Source organism: Salvelinus alpinus, chromosome 20, assembly GCF_045679555.1.
Source record: "Salvelinus alpinus chromosome 20, SLU_Salpinus.1, whole genome shotgun sequence".
Taxonomy (NCBI): Eukaryota; Metazoa; Chordata; class Actinopteri; order Salmoniformes; family Salmonidae; genus Salvelinus; species Salvelinus alpinus.
The window spans coordinates 48,863,368-48,890,611 of record NC_092105.1 but is presented as its reverse complement, the minus strand read 5'-3'; the positions used below and the strand labels follow the sequence as shown (position 1 = coordinate 48,890,611).

General features: G+C 42.2%; 1 protein-coding gene across 1 annotated transcript in view; it reads left to right on the top strand.

Annotated features, from left to right (window-relative positions):
- Window positions 1-27,244, top strand: part of dnah7 (dynein, axonemal, heavy chain 7) — a 200,263-nt gene that overhangs the window by 157,052 nt on the left and 15,967 nt on the right. The window contains exons 54-63 of the mRNA XM_071356079.1: window positions 3,230-3,356; window positions 3,788-3,982; window positions 5,082-5,174; window positions 5,249-5,425; window positions 5,842-6,003; window positions 9,306-9,506; window positions 9,788-9,949; window positions 16,429-16,611; window positions 17,914-18,051; window positions 20,821-21,051. Coding sequence (XP_071212180.1) covers window positions 3,230-3,356; window positions 3,788-3,982; window positions 5,082-5,174; window positions 5,249-5,425; window positions 5,842-6,003; window positions 9,306-9,506; window positions 9,788-9,949; window positions 16,429-16,611; window positions 17,914-18,051; window positions 20,821-21,051 — 1,669 coding nt within the window. The remainder of the gene's footprint in view (window positions 1-3,229; window positions 3,357-3,787; window positions 3,983-5,081; window positions 5,175-5,248; window positions 5,426-5,841; window positions 6,004-9,305; window positions 9,507-9,787; window positions 9,950-16,428; window positions 16,612-17,913; window positions 18,052-20,820; window positions 21,052-27,244) is intronic.

The following is a 27,244-nucleotide window of genomic DNA, read 5'->3' as shown; positions in this document are numbered from 1 at the left end:
TGAGTCTCTTATACAATGGGTTAAAGTTATGTACAGCAACCCCAGATGTAAAATAGTAAATAATGGTTACTTCTCAGAAAGTATTTGGCTTTCATGAGGATTAAAACAAAGTTGTCCGTTGTTTCCATATCTATTTATTATGGCCATTGAAATGCTAGCTATTAAAATTCGATCCAACAAGACCATCAATGGGTTAGAAATCGAGGGGCTAAAAACAAAAGTGTCAATGTATGCCGATGAGTCTATTTTTTTATTCTAAGTCCGCAATCTGGATCCCTGCACATTTTCATTGAAGATATTGATCACTTCTAGCCTCTCTGGATTAAAACCTAATTATGACAAGTGTACCATACTACGTATTGGATCGTTAAAAAATTGTGTTTACAATACCTTATAGCTTACCAATTAAATGGGTGGATGGTGAAGTAGACATACTTGGTATTCACATCTCCGAAAATATAAATGAATTTACCACAATAAATTTCTATAGAAAGTTAGCAAACATAGATAAGATTATGCAACCATGGAGAGGTAAATACTTGTCTATTTAGGTAAAAAATCACATTGATTAACTCTTTGGTCCTATCACAGTTTACTTACTTACTCATGGCACTGCCTACTCCAGATGACACTTTTTTTTAAATCATATGAGCAAAAAATATTACATTTTATTTGGAATGCTAAGCCAGAGAAATTAAGCATGCCTATTTATATAATGAATATGAGTTTGGGGTGCTAAAATTATTAAATATTAAAGCTTTAAACCTCTCACTAAAAGCTTCACTCATACATAAATTATACTTAATCCTAAAATGGTTCTAAAATGGTAGATTATTAAGGCTCATCCTTTGTTCAAAAATGGCCTTTTTGCCTTTTATACAGATTACAACTTCTCATTTCCGACTAATTGAAAATTAAATGTTGTTTAAAGTATCACCCTTAAACAATCCATACAAAGCTAGTTACAATTTCACTTTTATCCTCCAGAAAATATACAAATGCTATGGTTAAACTGAAATATGCTGATTTAATAAAAATATTATGGAAAAAAGTTACTTTTTTAATTATATGAATATAAACGGAGGAGTTATGTCCCATATGCAGCTATCAAAATATATGGGAATGTCTGCTCAATCCAAATTTACAACCAACTGATTGCAGCAGGCAAGCGGAAAAGGGAGACGGTAGGGGACTTGTTTGCTTGACATAAAGATACAAATTGGCTGAAAGGAACTGGCATAAATAGAAAAATAAATCAGTTTAATTTGAGGACAAATATGTTGACAGCTGTGCCATACAGATTGCAAAATAAATGAGAAGAGTTTTGACATACCAATTCCATGGCACATGGTTTATGAACTGGTTCTGAAAAACGACACTTGATTCAACACTTCAATTTAAATTATATAAAATTCTTGCCACCAACAGAATGCTATATATATGGGGCATACAACAATCTCAGCTCTGTAGATTTTGCTGTGAAGAGACAGAATCAATAGATCATTTATTCTGGTATTGCCCCTATGTAGCTTGTTTCTGGTCACAGGTTCAGGAATGTTCAGGAAGGTTCAGGTTCAGGAATTTTCAGGTTCAGGTTCAGGAATTTTTTTTAAGTCAAAAATCCACAACATGCAATTAAAATGACCCTTACAAATAGCAGTGTTGGGCAATTTGGAAAGCCATAGTCAGTCAATAAATATTATAATCATACTCCTGGGAAAGGTGTTCATCTTTAGCTCACAATCTGGGGGCACTATGAGATTAGAAAGGTTAAATGTATGGAAAAAATATAGGTTTGGCTTTTTCAAGAGAGGCTTTATTACTGCCACTTTTAGTGAGTTTGGTACACATCCGGTGGATAGAGAGTCGTTTATTATGTTCAACATAGGAGGGCCAAGCACAGGAAGCAGCTCTTTCAGTAGTTTAGTTGGAATAGGGTCCAGTATGCAGAGAGGCCATGATTATTTTCATCATTGTGTCAAGAGATATAGTACTAAAACACTTGAGTGGCTCCCTTGATCCTAGGTCCTGGCAGAGTTGTGCAGACTCAGGACAACTGATCTTTGGAGGAATACACAGATTTAAAGAGGAGTCCGTAATTTTGTTTCTAATGATCATGATCTTTTCCTCAAAGAAGTTCATGAATTTATCACTGCTGAAGTGAAAGCCATCCTCTCTTGGGGAATGCTGCTTTTCAGTTAGCTTTGCGACAGTAAAGCAAAAATAGATTTTGGATTGTTCTTAATTTACTCAATTAAGTTGGAAAAATCGGATGATCGAGCAGCAGTGAGGGCTCTTCGATACTGCAATGTACTGTCTTTCCGAGCTAGTCGGAAGACTTCCAGTTTGGTGTGGCGCCATTTCCATTCCAAATAGTAATACTCTTAGTAAAAAATCTTTAGTTTACAATCTATGAGAATAGAAAGATTCCAAACTTTTATGAAACATCACAGCACAGTTGAAACATATACTGGATGATTTTCAGAGATAGATGGGAGGGGTTGAGGGTAGCTGAGGGGTGGGACAAAAAATATATAATTAATGTAAATGTACCATGTCCATAAAATGTATATAGTATGTATAAACTGGAAGTAGAAGTCTAAGTATTGTTGTCCATTAGTTTAAACCAATTACGGGAGGGGTGTTAGGGTTAGGGGAATAAAGAAGAAAAATATATCTTTAAAAATATATTTAAACTAGTTGTTCAACAGGAAAATGTGTTACTGTTAAAACTATAGTTATTCTAGGTCTGCACCATAGTGCATATAGATGGCAAGATGTCCTGAAGAAGAGCTCCTGTGCTATCTGTCAGACTGACTTTCTCCCTGCCAAACCATCGATTCCTCTCTCTCCGCTCAAGCCAAAGCAGAGACATGCCTTTCCAAACTGCTTCTACTTCTGTCTGAAGCTGACTAGACACCATTCGCTTTCCATTTTTTATAAGTTGTTGTGCTTCTTTTTGGGGGTTTTGCAAGCGGTGCTAGATTTTAGGTAGTAATGAAATGCTCTAAAAGCTACATCAATTATTATTGTTAGGCTATAGTTTACGCTACTGTCCCATAATGTATTACCAAAGTGACGAGAATCAACATGAATGACATTTTACTTCTCAAGCTTTATTTTACATTTTGCAACACATTTAAGAAAATCAACACTTTCAATAAAAGTTTAGTCGACAAAGGCCTAAACCTAGGCATTAATCAAATCTTTGTTATTGTTTTTACCCCAGGTTACAGATTCTGAGGGACCATTTCACCTACTCTCTCTACGTCAATGTGTGCCGCTCGCTATTCGAGAAAGACAAGCTGCTCTTCTCCTTCTGCCTCAACGTCAACCTGCTCATGCACGACAAGCTGGTGGGTTAGCTTTACAACAACGTTCTCAAAATATTGTCAGAACCATAGACATGAACACAGAACCTCTGTGTATGTATTGGTTTATGTTTGGTTTATTGTATATGGCCACAACTTTCCCATAGCATTATCACACCGTCACTGCAAGGTTATATTAATGCATAACCACATATTTCCTTCTCCATCAACAACTTCTCTTGACTAATATCATCAATACACACACACACACACATGGCAAGGGCGCAGTTGTAAATGAGAACTTGTTCTCAACTGGCCTACCTGGTTAAATAAAGGTGAAATAAAAAAATATATATATTTCCAGTCAGGAGCATATGGGTCTTAGCTCTCCCAGGATCCCAAAGCCTCACATTCCCAGCAAAGCTCCAGATTGACCCTTTGTCTTTCCCCCCTCTCCACCCAATCCTCCACACCAGGTGGATGAGAGCGAGTGGCGCTTCCTGCTAACAGGTGGCGTGGGCCTGGACAACCCCCACGCCAACCCTTGCACCTGGCTCCCCAAGAAGGCCTGGGATGAGCTTTGCCGCCTCGATGAGATGGACTGCTTCAAGGGCCTGCGCAAGGACATGTCCCGTATGAAAGACGCCTGGAAGGAGGTGTACGATAGCCCGGTGCGTTACTGTAGCATTGCAATACAATATAATACGATTTTTATGTTTAACTATGTGGTCTGTAGATACACACACACAGACAGGTAGGCAGACAAGAGCACGCATGCACACACACACACACACAAACAAACAAACACATCCAATACAATTAACTTTCCTCTAACTTTAAATAGGTTTCAGCCACAGACAGTGAAGGTACCTACCTCCGTGAACAATGAAATCAGATCCTTACTCCATATAACTCTAAGAGCAAAACAACTCTCAGACGTCTGATGTAAAAATGTGTTCAAAAGTATCCGGGGATTATCCCTCCTCACTCACACCATCTCTCTCCCTACCCGGCGCAGCGGTTCCACGCATTAACCAAATACATCGGCTGGCCCCGCTGCACATCCCAGATTGCTTCTCTTACCACTTAATTACATTTGATTAATCTTGCTACAGGTCAATAAAGAACTCCCAACACACACGCACGCACACACACACACACACAAACACACACCCACGTACCTAAAACAAATGTGATGCCAAATCGTCTCCATTATACGTGGGGATAACCTGATTATGGGCACCGCGTAAATGCAATCCCCTCCAGATTTGCGTCTGATGAATGCAAAATGGCCATGGATTCCCTCATTATTAAGGGGAGTATTAAAGCTCACGTTTAGTTATATAAACAGCCTGTGAGGCTCGTGTCGTTTGGCTACCGTGGTTCAGACATTTGGAAGGAAACACTATGCTCCCATTGGGCTCTACTCAAAAGAAGTGCACTATGTAAGTAATAGGGTACCATTCCACTTTTAACACCCCGCTTTTTTTTCTCGCAGAGCTGGCCCTGGACATGGGGTTTATTGGAATTCAGTTGCGTTGTAGGGAGTTCTTCCTGGTTTGTCTTAATGTTGTAAACAAGAATTAGGCTAGTTGGTAAAAGGTGAAGAATATGAGTGTGTGAAGCAAGCTTTTTAAAGTTTTTATTTCAATGCTGTAGTTTAGAGAGACGAGGGGATTAGTTATCGTTAAACCATCAATCGAATGTCTTTGTATGTAGTGAGTATGTGATATTGTCAATAACAATGTGTGTGCGTGTGCTCATGTGCAGACTCCCCACCACACACCTTTCCCAGCAGAATGGCAGCAGAACCTTGGACAGTTTCAGAAGATGCTGGTTATACGCTGTCTTAGACCAGACAAGGTGAGTTACCACACACACACACACACACACACACACACAGTCAAATCCACATTCTTCACCCTCCTGCCTCCCAGGTCATTCCCATGGTGCAGGAGTTTGTATCGGACAGTCTGGGGCGTCAGTTCATCGAGGCGCCCCCCTTCAACCTGGGGAAAGCATTTGGGGACAGTCACTGCTGCGCCCCCCTCATCTTCATCCTCTCCCCCGGTTCTGACCCCATGGCCGCCTTACTCAAGTTTGGTGATGAGCAGGTATGAATAAGCCTGGGTACCAGTCTGTTTGTGCCATCATGCCACTCATTGCCACTCCATTGGCCCATTTCTACCTAGGTTTAGCCTAAATGACAATTGTTGTGGAAAAACAACCATCCTGTTTTGCTTGTCCCTAGCTGGTCTTGTTGCTATAGATGTTTTACAGAAAAAACACGAGTAGACACGCAGAGTAGATAGATCACAGATTGATAAAGCTTGTAGATTTCTACAAGGTTAAAATATCCTTAAATGTTTCAAGTCATTATCATGCTATAGCTAGGCAATTAATGGTACGTTTGTCACTCAATCTTTGGGATTCCCCTTTTAAAGCAGCCTGTTGACACGTGTGTCTGCACCGTGTGTCTGTACGCGTGTGTCTGTATGTGTGTGCGTGTGTCTGTCTGTGTGTTCCCCAGGGCTTCAGTGGAAACAAGTTGACCTCTCTGTCTCTGGGCCAGGGCCAGGGCCCCATCGCCATGAGCTTGATTGAGACGGGCGTGAAGGAGGGCACCTGGGTGGTCCTACAGAACTGTCACCTGGCCACCTCATGGATGTCCACTATGGAGAGAGTGTGTGAGGTCAGAGGGCAGCTTGCACTGTGATGACACACCTCAGTCTCAATATTATAATAATCATTTAGTTAGTTAGTTTGGTGTGGGGGTTACAGAGGCACTTAACCAGTTTTTCCCTTCAATGCTGCAGGACTGTTTGAGAATACTGATTGGAATATGTTCAAAGATTTATCCACCCAGGACTCATCCATCAACATTGAGGAATATACATCGTCAGTCACAGGCTTCATTAGGAAATGTGTTGATGATGTTGTACCCACAATAACAATCCAGACATACAGTAACCCAACCAAAGACATTCAGGCATTCAATGTTAGCAGAACAAACCCTGATGATTTGGTGGCGTACAAGGCAAGTAGGTACGATCTCCGTGAATCCATTAGGCAAAAATAGACAGACTCAAACTTGAATCAATGTTCGACAACTCAGACTCTCGACACATGTGGCAAGGACTACAGACTATCACGGACTACAAAGGCAAATCCAGCTGTGTGGTGCCCACCGAAGCCTCCCCTCAACCCTAACACATCTGAACAAGAGGAACACTTTTTTGAGAATGCTGTTCATTGACTACAGTCAGGGTCGGCTCCAGGCAAAAGCGACATAAGCGGTCGCTTAGGGCCCCAGGCCGCTAGTCTTCCCACGACCCCCCCCCCCAAAAAATAATACAAATATATATTTTTTAGGAACTCAGTCAACTTACGGTTGAGAGTTAGAATAGTAGTAGTTCGAAATTCGGTTGTGCACATCTTTACTAACCGTGAAACTTCAACAAAACAAGAAACGAACAACGAAACGTGAAAGTCGTGGTGCACAAAAACACTCACACAAACAATATCCCACAAACACAGGTGGGGAAAATGGCTACCTAAATATGATCCCCAATTAGAGGCAACGATTACCAGCTGCCTCTAATTGGCAACCATACAAAACACCAACATAGAAATATTGAACTAGAACACCGCCTAGTCGCGCCCTTACCTACTACACCATAGAGAACCAAGGGCTCTCTATGGTCAGGGCGTGACAGCTGGTGATTGTTGAATGGGCCGGTCTCTCAGGCAGCCTCACGGTCTAGTGAGGCTGGGAGCTCCGAGGATCTGAACCCGAGGTAGAAGCCACCGGAGAGGGAGATAGAGCCGAGGACGAAGACGCAGGTCCCTCTGGATCCGATCTTGATTGGAAAGCCACCAAGGACGAAGGCGCCGGGACCTCTGGATCCTGGTCGCCAAAGCTGTTTCTGGTCTGTGTCAGTTCTGGGCTCAACATCTCCATGGAGAGCCCCATTGCCAGAGGATGCCTTTTTCGACTTCCACGGCGAGTGACGTACCTCCATGGCTGGTTGGGTCGAGATCAGCTCCGTTCTCCAGGAAAGGGGGAGACCCCTTCGGGGATGGAACCCTGCCTAGCACCGGCCAGTCGGCTGTGGAGAGCCGACACAGCGGCAAATCTTCCACCAGACCAGAGCGGCGTCTGGCTACTGGGGTGGAAGAAGAAAAAAAAAGTAGGTGGGCGTGGGTTCCCCAATAGCTTATGTAGGTTTGCTACTTGCTTGCTAAGAGTTGCTACTTCGCTCCTGTAGTCCTCCGCAAGCAGTTGCTACATTGAAAGTCAGCGCGGTCCACATTGTCCCGGAACAAAGCAAAGTAAACGCAGCTCCTGCAACGCTGGAAACGTTCAATAGCAGCCTCCATTTGAGGCCGCAGCTAAGCTAGCTGGGCTTTCGCGTCTCTCCCCCTATACGGAATCTGGCAGGATCCCGGGACAGATAGCAACGCTCACAGCAATTTAGCCCAACAGAGCCGCAGGATTCAAAATAAAATAAAAGTATATAAAAACACTGTCAGCTTTTAAACCGAGGTCTTTAGTTCAGATTTCAGCGTTAGACAGGTTTCGGTGTTCGACAGCATTCAACAACAACAAACATACGTCGCGCTCATTGAGGTAGATATATATATATATATATAGGGGTAAGGTAACTAAGCAACAGGATACAAGATAAACAGAGTAGCAGCAGCTTGTATGTGAGTGGGTGTGCGTGTGTTGAGTCAGTATAAATGTATATACAGTACCAGTCAAAAGTTTTGACACACCTACTCATTCAAGTGTTTTTCTTTATTTTTGCTATTTTCTACATTGTAGAATAATAGTGACGACATCAAAACTATGAAATAACACATATGGAATCATTTAGTAGCCAAAAAAGTGTTAACCAAATCTAAATATATTTTAGATTCTTCTTGGCATTCTCTCAACCAGCTTCTTGAGGAGTGTTTTTCCAACAGTCTTGAAGGAGTTCCCACATATGCTGAGCACTTGTTGACTGCTTTTCCTATGCAGTCCAACTCATCCCAAACCATCTCAATTGGGTTGAGGTCGGGTCATTTGATGCAGCACTCCATCACTCTCCTTCTTGGTCAAATTGCCCTTACACAGCCTGGAGGTGTGTTGGGTCATTGTCCTGCTGAAAAACAACTGATAGTCCCACTAAACGTAAACCAGATGGGATGGCATATCGCTGCAGAATGCTGTGGTAGCAATGCTGGTTAACCTCTCTAGGGTATGTGGGACGGTAGCGTCACACCTCGTCAACAGCCAGTGAAACTGCAGGGCGCCAAATTCAAAACAACAGAAATCCCATAATTAAAATTCCTCAAACATACATGTATTTTACAGCATTTTAAAGATACACTTGTAATTCTGGTTGTCTTTTCTACCTTGTAGTTTCACTCATTTGGTGTCCCAGGTCGGAATCAGTTCCTGATCATCAGTCCCTGATCAGTCATGCCTCATGAGCTTAATTCAACTGTCTAACCCAGGGGTGTCAAATATACAGGTGGTCTGAGTAAAAATAAATACATCTAATGTTTTTTTCGGGGGGGAAACGATCCTAAAGGGATACTGCGAGATTACGTTTTCTGTTTTTCTACTTACGCAGAGTCAGATGAACTCGTGGATATCATTTTTATGTTTCTACATGCAGTATGAAGGAAGTTATAGAGGTAAAACCATGTTTTGAGGCTAAATAGTGTGTTTACATTTACTTTGTTTACAAACATTGGAGTAAAACAAGCTTATATTTTGGGCTTTGGGGTACGACTGTTGAACTAAGCTCATGAGGCATTTTCTAAGTTATATTCTTCAAGAATCAATGGGTAGATACATCCAAAAACGGATGTAGCAACTTATGATTGCCTCTTTAAGTCAGAGTCCCCAATAATACCGTTACAGTATAAGGGGTATTATACACTGATAAACATTTGTCTGTTAGTATACCCCAATGTCTCTACCCTGTGTGCCTCTGTTAGGAGCTGAACCCTGACACCACCCATCCAGACTTCCGTCTGTGGCTGACCAGCTACCCCTCGCCCACCTTCCCTGTGGCAGTGCTTCAGAACGGGGTGAAGATGACCAATGAGGCGCCAAAAGGCCTCCGCGCCAACATCGCCCGCTCCTTCCTCATGGACCCCATCTCCGACCCAGAGTTCTTCTCCAGCAGCAGCAAGCCGGTGTGTGTGTCTGCCTATGTGTATATATATATATATCTACAGTACATATTTGTATGTCAGATTGTCCCTCTAAATCCATAATGATATAGAAAGATTTTTCATTAACCGCCTGAGATGTTTCAATCAATAATGGTACCGTGGCTGTTATGAATGTGGGTAGAACCATTTTTAAGGAATACATAATGGTCGTAACGTTTGTGTGTCTCAGGTGTTTGTACATCTTTTACACTCTTTGTAAGATGGTGGACTAAATGTGGGTGTGTTTGTGGGGTCTCTCACAGGGTGTGTTTAAGAGGCTGCTGTATGGCCTGTGCTTCTTCCACGCGTTGATCCAGGAGAGGAAGAAGTTTGGTCCCATGGGCTGGAACATTCCGTATGAGTTCAATGAAACCGACCTGAGGATCTCTGTCCAGCAGCTCCATATGTTCCTGGAGCAGTATGAGGTACATACTATACACTACATACACCACACAAACACACACACACACTTCCAGAGTTTCATGACTCCCAATAAAAATGCACACACACATGCTTTTGTGTTATTGGCCCTAATTTATTATTTCTACGAATTGAGTTTAGCAATACGTTTAACAACTGTCCTCTATTGTGAAAGTGCAAAAATGTATCAAGCTGACCCCCTGGCATGTATTTTTATGACTTTTTAAAATATTGGTTAGTTCCCTGTTGTAGTTTCGGACGTCCATTTTGAAAACATAATTGACCCCGGGCTACAGGTAACTGCTAAAATATTGGATACAAAGTATATTGGAAGAAGGTGCTTCCACACAGGTGTTGTTCCTGAGTTAATTAAGCAATTAACATCCCATCATGCTTGAGGTCATTGTTTAAAAATGCTGGGCAGGCCATTATTTTAGCTACCATGGCTATGTCCCCATAGGATGGCAGTGATCATTGAATGGTTTGATGAGCATGAAAATGATGTAAGCCATATGCCATGGCCGTCTTTGTCACCAGATCTCAACCCATTTGAAGACTTGTGGGAGATTCTGATAAAATTCACAATATTTGTGGAAAAAGTCATTATCAACAACATTAAATAGTCAGGGTCAACCTAATGTGTGGGTTGTGATTATTGTCTCTCTCTCTCTCTCATATACATTATTAGCTGCTTCCCAAATGGCACCCTATTCCCCAGTCAGACTCGAGTCCCAGTTTTCATGACTTGTGACTCGACTTAGACTTGAGCATTGGTGACTTGGACTCATACTCGCCTTCTCGACCGTTGGTGACACGGACTTGGACTCGGAGTCTTGGACTCGCACACACAGCCTACATCAGCTGGTGAGCCGCGGGGCAACAAGCGATGAGTGTGGGCAGACATGCAGGCAGGCTGCGCTCCGGCTCCGCCTCTGATCATACATGTCGTGAAGGCGCCGCTTTTGTTTCCCGTAGCTAACCAGTCACCAGCCTTTAGTTTAGCTACCCTTTGCCTGGTTAAGAAACACAAGCTGCTTTACTAAATTAAAAACAATAGCATTGAGTTTACTAGTAAAACAACAGTATAGCTATGTTTGTCTCTCTTCCCCTTGAGTATAGAAAAGTAGGCTGTCTTTAAGTACGTTGTCTTGCTCAACCCTCCCACTTTCCCAATTGCATTCCATAGCCAGGTTCTGACATGTCTCTTTCTTTTCCACGAAGAAAACAGCTTGTTTCTAGCCCTAACCGTTCAAAGGTATGACCCTTATTACCTGTGCTACATTTTGTTCTTTGTATCGTGCATTGGCGGTCTGCATTTTACATTCATAAACCATATTGACTAAATAATTTCCGCTTGCCACTACACTATATCTGACTGGGTAAATAACTACATTTTGAGTTAATGTGGACCCTGTGAATCAGACTTAAGCACTTGGACCAGGACTCGAGCACTGGGACTCGGACTTCAGCCATATGGAATCGTGACTCGACCATTGGGGACTCGGATGTTGACTCGGACTGGAGCACATGGGGACTTGGGACTCGACACGGACTCGAGGTTTAGTGACTCGACTACGTCACTACTATTCCCTATACAGTGTCTTTGGAAATTATTCAGACCCCTTGACTTTTTCCACATTTTGTTACGTTACAGCCTTATTCTAAAATGTATAAAAATATAGAATTGCAATCTACACGCAATACTCCATAATGACAAAGTGAAAATAGGTTTTAGAAATGTTTGCAAATGTATTAAAAATTAAAAACATAAATACGTTATTTAAATAAGTATTCAGACCCTTTGCTATGAGACTTGAAATTGAGCTCAGGTGCATCCTGTTTCCATTGATCATCCTTGAGGTGTTTCTACAACTTGAGCGGAGTCCACCTGTGGTAAATTCAATTGATTGGACATGACACACACCTGTCTATATAAGGTCCCACAGTTGACAGTGCATGTCAGAGCAAAAACCAAGCCACGAGGTCGCAGGAATTGAGGAAGAGTGGTGAGGGAGATGGATGCCATTTTACGGACTCCTAACCAATTCTGCTATTGTGTGAGTTTTCGCCTAATTTGTAATTTATTTTGTACATAATGTTTCTGCCACCGTCTCTTATGACTGAAAAGAGCTTCTGGCTATCTGAGCAGTGATTGCTCACCTCGTACTGGACGAAGAGTTTTTTATTTAATGAGTCAGACGCAAAGGATTTACTTCCGACGCCAGACAAGGCTCAAATCCATGCCATTTGCATGAAGAAGAGACAGAAATATAGGGGTTGTAGGTAAGAGTGCCTTGTAAGAATCCGACAGCGAGTGGGTGACCGCCTCTACCATTAGTCCTATTAGCCAACGTGCAATCATTGGATAATTAACTGGGTGAGCTCCGGTCAAGACTATCCTACCAACGGGACATTAAAAACTGCAATATCTTATGTTTCACAAGTCGTGGCTGAACGACGACATGGATAACATACAACTGACTGGGTTTTCCATGCATCACCAAGAGGGAACAGCTGCCTCCGGGTAATACAAGGGGTCGTGGTCTGTGTATATTTGTCAGTAACAGCTGGTGCACAACATCTAATATTAATGAAGTCTCAAGGTTTGCTCGCCTGAGGTAGTGTGGTCTACAGCTTATCATGAGACACTCTATCTACCAAGAGATGTTACATCTATATTTTTCATAGCTGTCTATTTACCACCACAAACCGATGCTGGCACTAAGACCGCACTCAACGAGTTGTATAAGGCCTCAAACAAACATGAAAATGCTCATCCAGAGGCGGCGCTCCTATTGGCCGGGGTCTTTATTGCAGGGAAACTTAAATCAATTTGACCTTATTTTTACCAGCATGGTACATGTGCAACCAGAGCGAAAAAAAACTCTAGACAACCTTTACTCCACACACAGAGAGGCATACAAAGCTCTCCCTCGCCCTCCATTTGGGAAATCTGACCATATCTCTATCCTCCTGATTCCTGCTTACAAGCAAAAACTAAAGCAGGAAATACCAGTGACTCACTCAATACGGAAGTGGTCAGATGATGCAGATTTTGAGCTACAGGACTGTGTTGCTAGTACAGTCTGGAATATGTTCCGGGAGTTCTTCCGAGTACACTTCATCAGTCACTGACTTCATCAATAAGTGCATCAATGATGTCACCCCCACAGTGACCGTACATTCATACCCCAACCAGAAGCCATGGATTACAGGAAACATCCGCACTGAGCTAAAGGGTAGAGCTGCTGCTTTCAAGGAGCGGGACTCTAACCCGGACACTTATAAAAAATCCCGCTATGCCCTCCGATGAACCATCAAATGGACAAAGTGTCAATACAGGACTAAGATTGAACCCTACTACACTGGCTCTGACACTCGTCGGATGTGGCATGGCTTGCAAACTACTACGGAATACAAAATGAAGCACAGCCGCGCGCTGCCCAGTGACACGAGCCTACCAGACGAGCTAAATAACTTATATGCGTGCTTCGAGGCAAGCAACACTGAAGCCTGCATGACCAGCTGTTTCGGACGACTGTGTGATCACGCTCTCCGTAGCCGATGTGAATAAGACCTTTTAAACAGGTCAACATTCACAAGGCCAAAGGGCCAGACGGATTACCAGGACGTGTACTCCGAGCATACGCTGAGCAACTGGCAAGTGTCTTCACTGACATTATCAACCGTCCCTGACTGAGTCTGTAATACCAACATGTTTCAAACAGACCACCATAGTCCCTGTGCCCAAGAACACCAAGGTAACTTGCCTAAATGACTACCGACCCGTAGCACTCTGTTGCCATGAAGTGCTTTGAAAGGCTGGTCATGGCTCACATCAACACCATTATCCCAGAAACCCTAGACCCACTCCAATTTGCATACCGCCCCAACAGATCCACAGATGACGCAATCTCTATTGCACTCCACACTGCCCTTTCCCACCTGGACAAAAAGAACACCTACTTGAGAATGCTATTCATTGACTACATCTTAGGGTTCAACACCATAGTGCTCTCGAAGCTCATCACTAAGCGAAGGACCCTGGGACTAAACACCTCCCTCTGCAACTGGATCCTTGACTTCCTGATGGGCCGCCTCCAGGTGGTTAGAGTAACAACACGTCTGCCACGCTGATCCTCAACATGTGGGCCCCTCAGGGGTGCATGCTCAGTCCCCTCCTGTACTCCCTTTTCACCCATGACTGCATGGCAAAACACGACTCCAACACAATCATTAAGTTTGCCGACAACACAACAGTGGTGGGCCTGATCACCGACAACAATGAGACAGCCTATAGGGAGGAGGCCAGAGACCAGACAGTGTGGTGCAACCTCTCCCTCAAAGTGATCAAGACTAAGGAAATTATTGTGGACTACAGGAAAAGGAGGGCCGAGCATGCCCCCATTCTCATCGACTGGGCTGAAGGTTGAGAGCTTCAAGTTCCTTGTAGTCCACATCACCAATAAACAGTTCAAACACACCAAGACAGTCGTGAAGAGGGCACGACAATGCCTATTCCCGCTCAGGAGACTGAAAAGATTTGGCGTGGGTCCTCAGATCCTCAAAAAGTTGTACAACTGCACCATCGAGAACATCCTGACTAGTTGCATCACCGCCTGGTATGGCAACTGCTTGGCCTCCGACCGCAAGGCACTACAGAGGGTAGTGCATACAGCCCAGTACATCACCGGGGCCAAGCTTCCTGCCATCCAGGACCTCTATACCAGGCTGTGTCAGAAGAAGGCCCAAAAAATTGTCAAAGACTCCAGCCACCCTAGTCATAGACTGTTCTCTCTATTACCGCATGGCAAGCGGTACTGGAGCTCCAAGTCTAGGTCCAAAAGGCCTGAACAGCTAACCAAATGGCTACCCGGGCTATTTGCGTTTTTACGCTGCTGCTATTCTCTGTTTATTATCAATGCATAGTCACTTTACCTCTACCAACATGTACTTATTACCTCAATTACCTTGACTAACCTGTGCCCCTGCACATTGACTCTGTACCGATACCCCGTGTATATAGCCTTGTTACTTTTATTTTATTGTTTCTTTTTAATTATTTGTTATTTTTCTATTTTCTTATTTTTATTAATTAATTGTTTACTTCAGTTTATTTAGTAAATACTTTCTTAACACTTTGTTGGTTACCGGTTTGTAAGTAAGCATTTCACTGTAGGGTACACCTGTTGTATTCATTGCATGTGACAAATCAAATTAGATTTTATTCAATTTTTTTATTTAGAGCTCCAAAACAGAGTTGTGTTGAGGCAGGCACACAGCCAAGACAACGCAGGAGTGGCTTTGGGAAAAGTCTCTGAATGTCCTTAAGTGGCCCAGCCAGAGCGCGGACTTGAACCCTATCTCACATCTCTGGAGAGACTTGTAAGTGGCTGTGCAGTGACGCTCTCTATCCAACCTGACAGAGCTTGAGAGGATCTGCAGAGAATAATGGGAGAAACTCCCCAAATACAGGTGTGCCAAGCTTGTAGCGTCATACCCAAGAAGACTCTAAGCTGTAATCGCTGCCAAAGGTGCTTCAACAAAGTACTGAGGAAAGGGTCTGAATACTTATGTAAATGTTATATTTCCTTTTCTTTTTGGCTAAATAAATCAAAAAAACAATTTTTGCTTTTCATTATGGGGTATTTTATGTAGATTGATGAGGGGGAAAAAACTTTTCATCAATTTTGAATAAGGCTCGTTCTCTCACTCGCTCCAACATGATCTATATCTACAGTAAGTGTACATGTGGGTACCAACTGACATTTACAAGTGCTTTTGCTGCACTCGAGTCTCTTTCATCAGCCCGATTCAAAACCCCCTTGACATTTAAAAACCACAGAAAGTACTCCGTTGCCCTTCTCAACCCCCTTCCTACAAAACAAGTTGTGAAGAAACTGAACAAGAGGCATCTTTGAATATGCTGACATTTTCCCTCATAACCAAAGAGCCACCTGCAACATTTGCAGGGGACATTTTCATCCACAATGCCATGGACAGTGGTTTCCCCCTGTCTACCTTTACATTTCTCCCAAACTTTAAAGTTCTATTCGACCTCTACTGTCACTTGTGCAACTATATCAATTATTGAAAAATTGCTGTTTTGTCACCAGCTGAAAGGAGAAGTTGTCATTGGGGGACTGAATTTGAATAATTCAGTGCTTCTTTAAATACCTTCAAACACACTGCATTGAGTTGACACTGACCCATATCTAAATGTCATCCCATTGTGAATGCATGTTAGCATTCGAAAAGGCACCCTATTCCATATATAGAGCACAACTTTTGTCCCTATGTGGGCCCTTGTCAAAAGTAGTGCACTATGAAGGGAATACATAGGATGCCATTTTGGATTTAGCTCATGAATCCCTATGCCCAACCTACACAGACATATGCATCCCCTGGTCAAAAGTAGTGCACTATATAGGGAATATGGTTACATTTCAGACAGCTCATGACTCCCTCTGCCCACCCTACACAGGAAGTGCCCTTTGAAGCCATCCACTACATGACTGGTGAATGTAACTACGGTGGCCGCGTGACGGATGACTGGGACCGGCGGACGCTGCGCACCATCCTGACGATCTTCTACACCCCCAAGATTCAAGACCCTGACTACAAGTTTGACCCCAGCGGCCTGTATTACTCACCACCAGAAGGAGACGTAAGGAACAACTTCTCATATGGTTGAAATTTATTTGTGTGCTTTGTGAAAGCAAGAACACAAAAAATCCCACATCGCTCTAGCTCCAAAACATTTTAAGTTTTAAACGTCACATTTTCTTTAGGAAATGTCCTTTTCTAGTTTATACTTTATTTCTCCAGGTGAGTCCCATTGAGATCGGAATCCCTTTCTCAAGGGAGCCCTGGTCAAATGAAATGGACTGTTCGCCTAAATCGCAAAGCTGTTTATTCTATGGTTGAAACTAAAGGGATGTTGCACCCCAATATCAAAACATTTACTTCAAATTCGAGCAGGGTTCTCCAACCCTGTTCCTGGAGAGCTACCATCCTGTAGGTGTTCCAACCGTAATCTAGTGCACCTGATTCTAATAATTAACTGGTTGATAATCTGAATCAGGTTAGTTACAACTAGGGTTGTAATGAAACCTACATGAGGGTAGCATCCAGGAATAGTGTTGGAGAGCCCTGAAGTAGAGGTGAACTGTACCTTTAAGATCCGAGAAAGATCGGATATAACCCTGGGATTAATCGACACAGGCATGTTCATATGTATTATTAATGCCCATCTGTGCATGAAACATGTACATTGCTCCCACTTAATATAATGCGAAGATACATTACATATTCATTCATTTCAGTTATGATGTATTCTGTCTTCCCTTATTAAATATGATATTTGTCCATTGGGGCAGCAGGTAGCCTAGTGGTTAGAGTGTTGGACTAGTAACCGAAACGTTGCAAGATCGAATCCCCGAGTTGACAAGGTAAAAATCTGCTCCTGAACGAGGCAGTTAACCCACTGTTCCTAGGCCGTCATTGAAAATAAGAATTTGTTCTTAACTGATTTGCCTAGTTAAATAAAGGTAAAATAAATAAAAATGATATTTGTTGTATAATGTATAATGAACAAAGATTATTAAGTGAGAATGAGGAACAGTCAACATGAAGGCATCAAATACTATAGAACTACACTTTAAATGGTCTAGCTTTGGCAAACTATAGATGTAAAGAGACAGAGAAGTCAAGAAAGTCACTTGAGGTGATTTCAGTAGTACATTAACTTGTTCAAGCAAAGTTCACTTTGAGGTACCTTTAAAAAGTCATTAACGAGACACAGCGGCCACTGACAATTGTGCCATTTAATTTATTTGTGAGAACAATTATAATATATGCACAATTTTATTTGGCATTTTCCTAAACCCCATATTTTATTCATGAACTATCATTTACATAGTCATTATTCTAAATGTCACCAATCTCTCCCCCCTCCCCCCTTCTGCAGTATAACAGTTACATAGACTACACCAAGGCTCTGCCTCTGAATCCGTCTCCTGAGATTTTTGGTATGAACGCCAACGCTGATATCACCAAGGACCAGTCCGAGACGCAGCTGCTCTTCGATAGCATTCTGCTCACACAGGTATGGCCAGCAAACTTACCACAATAGTCCGTTGTAGTGCCTTTACTTAAACACACACACACACACATATTATACACACACTGAACACACACACTTGATTTGTAATATAGACACGCAAAGATATGGAATACAAAGTAAGCTCACCAACATTTTGGCACAGTGAATCCCAGTTTTCAGAAGTGTCATGATTGTTGTCCTAATCTGCCATGTCCTCCCATGGCATCCTCATGGCAGTGTTATATGCCATGCTCTCTTACAGCCATTTTCAAATGACAGTATAGGTTTTATGACAGATACTTCGAGCAAAGTGCTAGCCATATGGTCCACCTCCATACAACTGTGAACTCACTCAAGTCATATGTAGAGTGACGTAGCGGTGTGTTTTGGCTTGGGATCTATTGAAACAGTGGCTTAAGTTAGCACAGCCCTTTCTTTCCGTTGGCAGTGAATTTGGAGGTACATCATAAACCAAAGCAAAGCACACCCTCTTGTCACCTATCCCCGATGTCCCAAATCTTTGTACGTCATTTATTCTCATGGCATGTCTCCAAACTCAGAGCAAACCCATGTGTGTGTGTGTGTGGTGCGGTGCATGTACGCATGCATATGCACACACACACACACACGTCTTACCTATTTTATCAGTATCTTTGCCAGACTTTAATATTTAATTACCTTCCATTAAACTGTACCATGCAACATTAATTAGGAAGAAAAGTTGTTTGTACAGAGATATCTCCCTCCAAAAAACTAAACTCCCTTTAGTGTAAATGCGATGCATTGTCTGCCTTTGACGGAGTAAGATAACATGGTGTGACAATCAGTGGCTTTGGAGAAACTCTGTGATCCCACTATCATGACCCAAGGCGAGGCCCAGATGCAGACACAGGAGGCATAAGGTTGGAGTCCTACTATGTTAATTAATCCAAACGGAGTAGGCAAGATAATGGTCGTGGACAGGCAAAAGGTCAAAACCAGATCAGAGTCCAGGAGGTACAGAGTGGCAGACAGGCTCGTGGTCAAGGCAGGCAGAATGGTTAGGCAGGCGGGTACAAAGTCCAGAAACAGGCAAGGGTCAAAACTGTGAGGACTAGAAATAGGAGAAATGCAAAAAGCAGGAGAACAGGAAAAGTGCTGGTTGACTTGGAAACATACAAGGTGAACTGGCACAGAGAGACAGGAAACACAGGGATAAATACACTGGGAAAAATCAGCGACACCTGCAGGGGTTGGAGACAATCACAAGGACAAGGTGAAGCAGATCAGGGCGTGACACTCACTTCTCATACTCCATTAAAGCTCTCTTTGAGTTGGCCCAAGATACTACCTCGTAGAAGCTTAGCTTACATCTATCACAATCACTCACAGTAGAACTCTAAAGGAGTGAACATCAAATCCAATCGGGTGACAGAAATTGAGAACTCCAGCTCTAGATTCTAGAAGTATCTTTTTTTTTTTTTTTTTTATATAGCTTTGCTGAAAATTAGGCAGCCAAAAGTTTAGGGCTAACTGCTCAGGCATAATGGCGCACAGATAAACACACAAACGAAACATTAAGAACACCTGCTCTTTCTATGACCATGGACTGAGCAGGTGAATACAGGTGAAAGTTATGATCTCTTATTTATTGTTAAATCCACTTCAATCAGTGTAGATTAAGGGGAGGTTAAAGAAGATGTTTTAAGCCTTGAGACAATTGAGACATGGATTGTGTATGTGTGCCATTCAGAGGGTGAATGGGCGAGACAAAAGAATAGTCCACCACCCACAGGACATCCAGCCAACTGTGGAAAGCATTGGAGTCGACATGAGCCAGAATACTTTCGACACCATGTAGTTCTGCTGTTCTGAGGGCAAAAGTGGGAGAGTGCAACTCAAATGTTAGAAAAATGGTCTGTCGAGGCTCCGCTACTTTAAAAAAAAATGATTTTGCTAGTACAATTAGGACTCAATGAAGCCTAATCTTGATTCATACTTATCGTCTTCACTAAGATTAATATCAGTTGCAGTCAAGTGTGAACTTTATTAGCAGCTAATACGGGACCATTACTCTGAATGACCGATAAACAGGAAGATGCTCCATGTGGAATGAAGCAGCTATTTGTCATTCCTACTGTAACCCCAACTATCATCTAATGATTATCCATTACCGCTGGGTCGTGACAGAGCTACCAGTGAGTAAATATGGCAAGCGGGAAAATAACCATTCTTTAGAATGAATTACTTTGAAAAGTTGAGGGAATTGTTTTTTATTTGTTTCCCTGGCACTCCAGACTTATGCAAGAAAGGGATTTGAAATTTCACGATGACACTTGTTGGTAACCAAACCTGTGTGTGTGTGTGTGTGTGTGTGTGTGTGTGTGTGTGTGTGTGTGTGTGTGTGTGTGTGTGTGTGTGTGTGTGTGTGTGTGTGTGTGTGTGTGTGTGTGTGTTTGTGTTTGTGTTTGTGTTTGCAGGGAGAGTTAACAGTAAGTACCGCTGAGGCCTTGGACCTCAGTGAGCGTTACAGATAGTTGTAAGTGAACCACAGGGCTTAGACTCAAGGGAGAAACAAGAGTAAGTACAGATAAATTGATGCAGTGCCTGTATGTAGTCAGAACAATCTTGAGTTGGTGAAGGTTATAGTTGGATTTTCATGATAGGGCCTTGGAAGAGACTAACACTGGTAAAAGAAACATTTAAACAGTTTTTTTCAACATACCACTAAGTAGCACAAAATTGTATTTGTTGTCCAAACTCGCACACACTAACTTCTCTGTCTCCTGTCAGTCACGTTCCTCAGGCGGTGACGCCAAGTCATCAGACGACATGGTGTATGACGTGGCGGCAGACGTCCTCAGCAAGCTGCCGCCCGACTTTGACATTGAGGCATCCATGCGCCGCTACCCCACCAGCTACAACCAGAGCATGAACACAGTGCTGGTGCAGGAGATGGGCCGCTTCAACAACCTGCTCAGGATCATCCGAGACTCCTGCATCAACATCCAGAAAGCCATCAAAGTAAGGAGAACATTAACCTAATGTACAGGCGTAAAAGAAACACCTGAGCGGGTTCAAAAGAAACCTGGAAGCATCCGGTTTTCAGGCTTTGCCTCTATGCTTTTCCTCTAAACCAGATGCATCCGTTTTTCCCCGACCCACTGACGGTGGGAGGACATGGGCTGCATTCCAAGTCACTACCCTTCTCCAGATGGGTGCACTCATTCACTTGCCCTAATGCATTTAAAAGTATTGGATTGGTGCAAGCATGGAGTTTCCACCATATTCCTTCCACCAGTCCATTCATTTTCAATCCATTCCAGGCAGGACAATGGCAACAATAGAGACTAAACAAGATATACACAAAGCAAGTGTTTTACTTCATAATTATCAGCTAGATACAGTATATGTGAATTGTTGTAATCTAGCTAGACAGCTAGCTAGTTAAACAGGCAAAAATGACCTAAAACAAATGTTATGGAAGGTACAGTAGATGTAAATGTTTTATGGGTATCTAGCTAACAATTCTAAGTGGCTAGCCAGTTAGCCCTATTTACTTACTATGGACTTGAACCTTCCTTCTTCTATCCAAGACAATGGCAATAGAGACCAAACAATATATACACAAAGCAAACATTTTACTCTATAACTATCAGCTAGCTATATGTGAATCGTAATAATGTAGCTAACAAGATAGTATAGCAGACATAAATGACCTAAAACCAATTTGTTATCCAAGGTAGATGTCAATTTTTCGTGGGTAGCTAGCTAACAATTTTTTGTGGCTATCTCGCTAGCTAACGTATCAAGATAAAATATCGTAGTCAGGCAACATATGAGATGTACTGTATATAGGCAACATTTTATTCCGAAGTCAGAGTGTATTTTCTCTCGCTTCAGCTGAAATAATGGCCGCCATTGAGTTCAAGAAATGTTTTGTAATTTCTTACGTGGTTGCATCATACTGCTTTGCATACTTTCTATTAAAGTTTGCATTGATGCATACTTCATATTATACAGTACCAGTCAAAAGTTTGGACACACCTACTCATTCCAGGGTTTTTCTTTATTTTGACTATTTTCTACATTGTAGAATATTAGTGAAGACCTCAAAACTATGAAATAACACATATGGAATCATGTAGTACAAAAAGTGTTAAAACAAATCTAAATATATTTGATAGTCTTCGACGTAACCACCCTTTGCCTTGATGACAACTTTGCACACTCTTGGCATTCTTTCAACCAGCTTCATGAGGTAGTCACCTGGAATGCATTTCAATTAACAGGTGTGCCTTGTTAATTTGTGGAATTTCTATCCTTCTTAATGTGTTTGAGCCAATCACTTGTGCTGTGACAGGGTATGGTTGTAATACGGAAGATAGACCTATTTGGAAAAAGACCAAGTCTATTTTATGGCAAGAACAGCTCAAATAAGCAAAGAGAAACAACAGTCCATCATTACTTTAAGACATGAAGGTCAGTCAATCCGGAACATTTCAAGAACTTTTGAGATTTTCTTCAAGTGCAGTCGCAAAAACCATCACGCGCTATGATGACACTGGCTCTCATGAGGACCGCCACAGGAAAGGAAGACCCAGAGTTACCTCTGCAGCAGAGGATAAGTTCACTACAGTTACCAGCCTCAGAAATTGAAGCCCTAATAAATGCTTCACAGAGTTCAAGTAACGGACACATCTCAACATCAACTGTTCAGATGAGACCGCGTGAATCAGGGTCTTGAATTGAATTGCTACAAAGAAACCACTACTAAAGGACACCAATAAGAATAAGAGACTTGCTTAGGCCAAGAAACACGAGCAATGGACATTAGACCATTGTAAATCTGTCCTTTGGTCTGATGAATCCAAATTTGAGATTTTTGGTTTCAACTGCTGTGTCTTTGTGAAATGCAGAGTAGGTGAACGGATGATTTCCGCATGTGTGGTTCCCACCGTGAAGCATGGAGGAGGAGGTGTGATGGTGTAGGGGTGATTTGCTGGTGACACTGTATGTGATTTATTTAGAATTCAAGGCACACTTAACCAGCATGGCTACCACAGCATTACACCGTCCCATCTGGTTTGCGCTTAGTGAGACTATCTTTTTGTTTTTTAATGACCCTCCATACCTCCAGGCTGTGTAAGGGCTATTTGACCAAGAAGGAGAGTGATGGAGTGCTGCATCAGATGACCTGGCCTCCACACTCACCCAACCTCAACCCAATTGAGATGGTTTGGGTTGAGTTGGACCGCAGATTTAAGGATTTTTAAATGTTTTACCTTTATTTAACTAGGCAAGTCAGTGAAGAACAAATTCTTATTTACAATGACGGATTAACAGGCAGTTTACTTTGGGCACGCTTTTCATCCGGACGTGAAAATACTGCCCCCTACCCGAGAGGTTAATGTTGTAAATGACTTGAAGCTGGAAATGCCTTATTTTTTTTTTTTTTTTATGGATATCTACATAGGCGTACAGAGGCCCATTATCAGCAACCATCGCTCCTATGGCACGTTGTGTTAGCTACTCCAGGTTGATCATTTTAAAGGCTAATTGATCATTAGAAAATCCTTTTACAATTATGTTAGCACAGCTGAAAACTGTTGTTCTGATTTAAAGAAGCAATAAAACTGTCCTTCTTTAGACTAGTTGAGTATCTGGAGCATCAACATTTGTGGGTTCGATTATAGGCTCAAAAGGGCCATTATTCTGAGAAATAAAGGCTATTCCATGCGAGAAATTGCCAAGACACTGAAGATCTTGTACAACGCTGTGTACTACTCCCTTCACAGAACAGCGCAAACTGGCTCTAACAAGAATAGAAAGAGTGGGAGGCCCCGGTGCACAACTGAGCAAGAGGACAAGTACATTAGAGTGTCTAGTTTGAGAAACTGGGATGCTGGCCTTACTCAAGGGCACATCAACAGATTTGTATTTCTAGTTGGCTCAGGGATTTGAACCAGTGACCTTTCGGTTACTGACCCAATGTTCATAACCACTAGGCTACAGCTCAACACTATAGTGCCCTCCAATCTCATCACTAAGCGCAAATCCCTGGGACTGAACACCTCCCTCTATAACTGGATCCTTGACGGGCCACCCCCAGGTGGTGAGGGTAGGTAACATGTCTGTCTCCTGTACTCCCTGTTCACCCACGACTGCAGTACCCACACTAAATCAACACCATCATTAAGTTTTCTGATGACACGACTGTGATTATGAACGACGATGAGACTGCCTATAGGGAGGAGGTCAGTGCCAGGACAACAGCCTCTCGTTCAATGTCAGCAAGACAAAGGAGCTGATCGTGGACTACAGGAAACGGAGGGCCGAGCCCGCCCCCATCCACATCGAAGGGCCTGTACCGGAGCGGGTCGAGTGCTTCAAGTTCCTCGGTGTCCATGTCACTAAGGACAACACATACCAACACAGTTGTGAAGAAGACACGACAACGCCTTTTTCCCCCATCAGGAGGCTGAAAAGCTTTGGCACGGGTCCTCAGATCCTCAAACAGAACTACAGCTGCACCATTGAGAGCATCTTGACGAGCTGCATCACTGCTTGGCATTGCAACTGCTTGGCATCTGACCGCAAGGCACTACAGAGTGTAATTTATACATCACTGGGGCCGAGCTCCCTTTCATCCAGGACGCCTATACCAGGCGATGTCAGAGGAAGGCCCAAAAAATTGTCGAAGACTGAAGCCATCCAAATCAGACTGTTCTCTTTGCTACCACATGGCAAGTGGTACCGATGCACCAAATCTGGAACAAACAGAACCCTGAACAGCTTCTACCCACAATCCATAAAACTGCTAAATAGTTAATCCAGGTAGCTATTTGGTTATCTCCATTGACCCCCTTTTTTCACTAACTATTTTGACTCATCACTGCTAATTATATATCCTGTTGCTCAGTCACTTTACCCCTTCCTATATGTACATATCTACCTCAATTACCCCGTACCCCTGCACATTGACTCGGTACTGGTATCCCGTGTTTATAGCCAACTTATCATTACTCATTGTGCATATATTTCTCAAGTTATTATTTTTCTATTATATTTCTTTCTGCATTAATGGAAAGGGCACGTAGGTAAGCATTTCACTCTTTGTCTACACATGTTGTTTACGAAGCATGTGACAAATACAATTTGATAAAGTACATAAAAGTGTCTTGGAAGCGCAATGACATTTCAAAAGGAAGCAAATAATTTGTAGGAAAACCCTTTGTCATCATTGTGATGTCGTCAGATTGACTTTACAATAACAATAATCAAGGGTGCAACTTTGGTTAGAGAAGTGGGGGGGACATAACCTGGCGGGGGGTCTGGTGGTCCTCCCTCAGAATTCTTGGGCATCTAAAGCTCATTTCCAGCATTTCTACACAATCTAATGTTGGACACTCTTATTTTAAACACTTCTACATGAATGTGGATGCTACCATGATTATGATAATCCTGAATGAATCCTGAATGAATCGTGAGTAATGATTAGTGAGAACATTATATATGCACGAATATCATACCCCCCCCAAAAATGCTTCGCTGTTAGTGTAATGGTGAGAGGTTAGCATGTCTTGGGGGTTTGATATTCATGCATCTAACTTTCTCACTCATAATTATTCAGAATTCATTCAGGATTATCCGGAATCATGGTTGCATCCACATTAATGTAGAAGTTTTTAGAAACATATTATACTCTTATTTACAATAAAAGTTACTCCAAAATGACACAATAAATGATTTACTATTAATTTCTATTGGGCACAAAATAATCTGAAACACAACCAAAACAAACAGCAAATGCATCCAACACATTTGTAGTTACAAGATTGGTGTAGTCATTGCATGCTATGAATGTGGGACCAAATACTTAACTTTTTACTACTTAATGCACATACAAGTGAATTTGTCCCAATACTTTTGCTCCCCTAAAATGGAGGACAATGTTCAAAAAGTGCTGTAATTTCTAAACGGTTCACTTGATATGGATGAATACCCTCAAATGAAAGCTGGCAGTCTATACTTTAACTTCATCGTCATTGTTTGTTTTATACTCCAAACTTTTGGAGTATAGAGCCAAAAGAAGAGAAAATACTTCACTTTCCCAATATTACTGAGGGCACTGTAATTCATATCATAGGTGTAATAGTACTGTTGAGCCCTTTTTACTTGCACATAATATAGCTGGATCGCCCCGTCCTGCCCCTAGGGGTCCACCGCCCTGCAGCGCCCCAAACCAAAACACTGCACTCAGCTTCAGGATCTTAGTGAAACAGTCATTATTGGTTTCAGGTGTGTTAGGCTAAGGCCAGAGTGACTGAGCAGCCCAGCAGCTAGGGATTGCCTAAATAGGTATCTCCCCTGAAATGGCCATGTTTTCAATACAGACTCCTTTTGTTGTACAGTATTCCATATAAGGCATCCTGACCATATGACAGTTACAGTATAGCCTTAATCTTGTAATAAATCAAATATACTTTAACTTGACATTTCTGCCATCCATTGTGACATTGTGGGAGGATAACCAACCTCCCAATTAATGGCAATGCATTTCTTAGCCCCTATAAACGCTAGGTTACACAGTTTCTTCTGATAACAGTCTCCAGTATCAACATTATCAAGCAAACAAAAACAGGAAGAAGGGAGATACTGAGATGTTGAGATAAAACATACTCTTTGCCAGAATTCAGCTAGCCTTCACAAGACCATAACATATGCACATATGTCCCTGTTTGTGTTTTACACCTCCAGCAGAGGAATTACATTTCTGAGTGCATGTAATTCAGTGTCACTGGCAAATAGTACGTTGTATGGATGGTCTTAAACTGCAGTAATTTATGTCTGAGATTATATGAACATGACTGGGCATTCAAACATACGGTATCTGTATCCATTCATCGTCATCAATAGCTTCTACCAGGTCTTCCTCACATTTTGATTTTACATGTTTTGAGAAATTGGGAAAAGCCTCTATCTTGATACAGTTTGGAAATCAACTTTGGAGGTTTGTCAGACTGGCTACCTTAAAAATAGTTTCAATCTTGAAGCATCTGGCTTGTCCAGTGTTTGCTGCACAGAGAATATAGTGTTGTATCTGCAAAAATTCACCTCAGCTTCGTCACAGACTTGTCTTTCTTGGCTGCCTGACCCTGCTGAGACCCCTGTCACCATCTAATCCTCCTAAGATGAAGCATGACAAAAATGACCT